We start from the raw sequence: 1,365 nt of genomic DNA, 5'->3' as shown, positions 1-1,365 counted from the left end.
TTAAAAGCAATTTAACTTTAAATTTCTAGTTTATTCCTAATGCCGACATACATGTATAGTCATCACAAATTTTTAAACTTCTTTCTTTCTCTATTTTTGTACATAGTTGAATAGTGCCAAGTAATCGGGGAGTACATATATATATATATATAAATCAGTTTTTAAAGTAATTTGATAAAGTAGTAAAACTTGTTTAACCAAAGAATTCGTTAGTCCAGTTAACAAACCAAACGAAATATACCCTTTTACCGAAATCTCTTCTCAGTCTGAGCCGACAAGAAATCACGCGTCCTTACTCCTTTGTATGTATTATGGAATTTGACAAACTGGCTAAGGCTAACTACCACATGACCTCCCAATTCATTTATACTACAGTACAAATAAAAAATTCATATATTACTACTACCACTTTTTTCCATTCTTCAATCAAGATAGACACACAAACCTTAAAGAACACCACACCTGGAAAATTACTACAGCATAAACGAAATTACAATGAGGCAATATTTCCAAAACGTTCTTATCTTCACATTTATGATATTATTATCCATAATGTCTTTGCAATCCAACGGCAGAGAGCTCCGTCCAGCGGAGCATGGGTTGACAAATCAAGACTTATCATCCACACCAACTACAAACGACGACGTTCCGGAGATGCTCTCATTCTTTGGCGGCGGTGGCCGACGGAAAGCTCAGCCGCCGGTGGCGCTGCCGATTGCGAAGAACTTGACGTGGATTGGCGGCGACGGAGGAGGGATGCCGGTTCACCACAACAGTAAAGATCACGTGAGGGAAGCATTATTGATTTCCAGCTTGGTGTGTGGAGCAATCGGTATTGTTTTGCTTGCAGTTTCTGCGTTTGTTTATTTCTTTAGGTTCAGAAAGGAAAAACAAGTGCAAACACAAGGAGAAACGTCGTTGTCAACTTCAGCAGATAACGTTGTTGTCGTCCACAAATGAATTACAGTGTTTCATATTCGAAAGGGTAGTAAAGTCAGTCTCAGTTTCAATATTTTTATTTTCTTTCTTATTATGTATGTATAGGAGGAGTACATAATTGACCAATTTTCTCTTATCTTGGTCGTTTAAGTGTGGTATCAAATATATTTGCACCATAAAGTTTCTTAAATATAGATTAGTCTTTATTACAAGCATTAATTAATAGTATCTTGATGAAATTAGTAAGTAACCAACTATTATAGATTAATAATGTAAAAACATATTTACATCAGTATTGTTTAACTTTGATCCATTTTCTTTTTATATTTCTGTAATTGGATGTCAAGCCAATTGAACGAATTCTTAGTCTGATTTGTCGAAATTAGTGCCGACCGCCCGAGTCAAGTTTAAGTGGATTAAAGATGG

The 1,365-nt window shown here is 35.5% G+C and overlaps 1 protein-coding gene across 1 annotated transcript; it reads left to right on the top strand.

Annotated features, from left to right (window-relative positions):
- The first annotated feature begins 552 nt into the window (after positions 1-552).
- Positions 553-960, top strand: LOC109244565. Its single transcript, XM_019411674.1, has one exon. The coding sequence runs from the start codon at positions 553-555 to the stop codon at positions 958-960; it is 408 nt and encodes a 135-aa protein (XP_019267219.1).
- The last annotated feature ends 405 nt before the right edge of the window (positions 961-1,365 follow it).

This window comes from Nicotiana attenuata, unplaced genomic scaffold (assembly GCF_001879085.1).
Source record: "Nicotiana attenuata strain UT unplaced genomic scaffold, NIATTr2, whole genome shotgun sequence".
Taxonomy (NCBI): Eukaryota; Viridiplantae; Streptophyta; class Magnoliopsida; order Solanales; family Solanaceae; genus Nicotiana; species Nicotiana attenuata.
The sequence above is the reverse complement of the archived record's forward strand: the minus strand, read 5'-3'. Positions and strand labels throughout refer to the sequence as shown.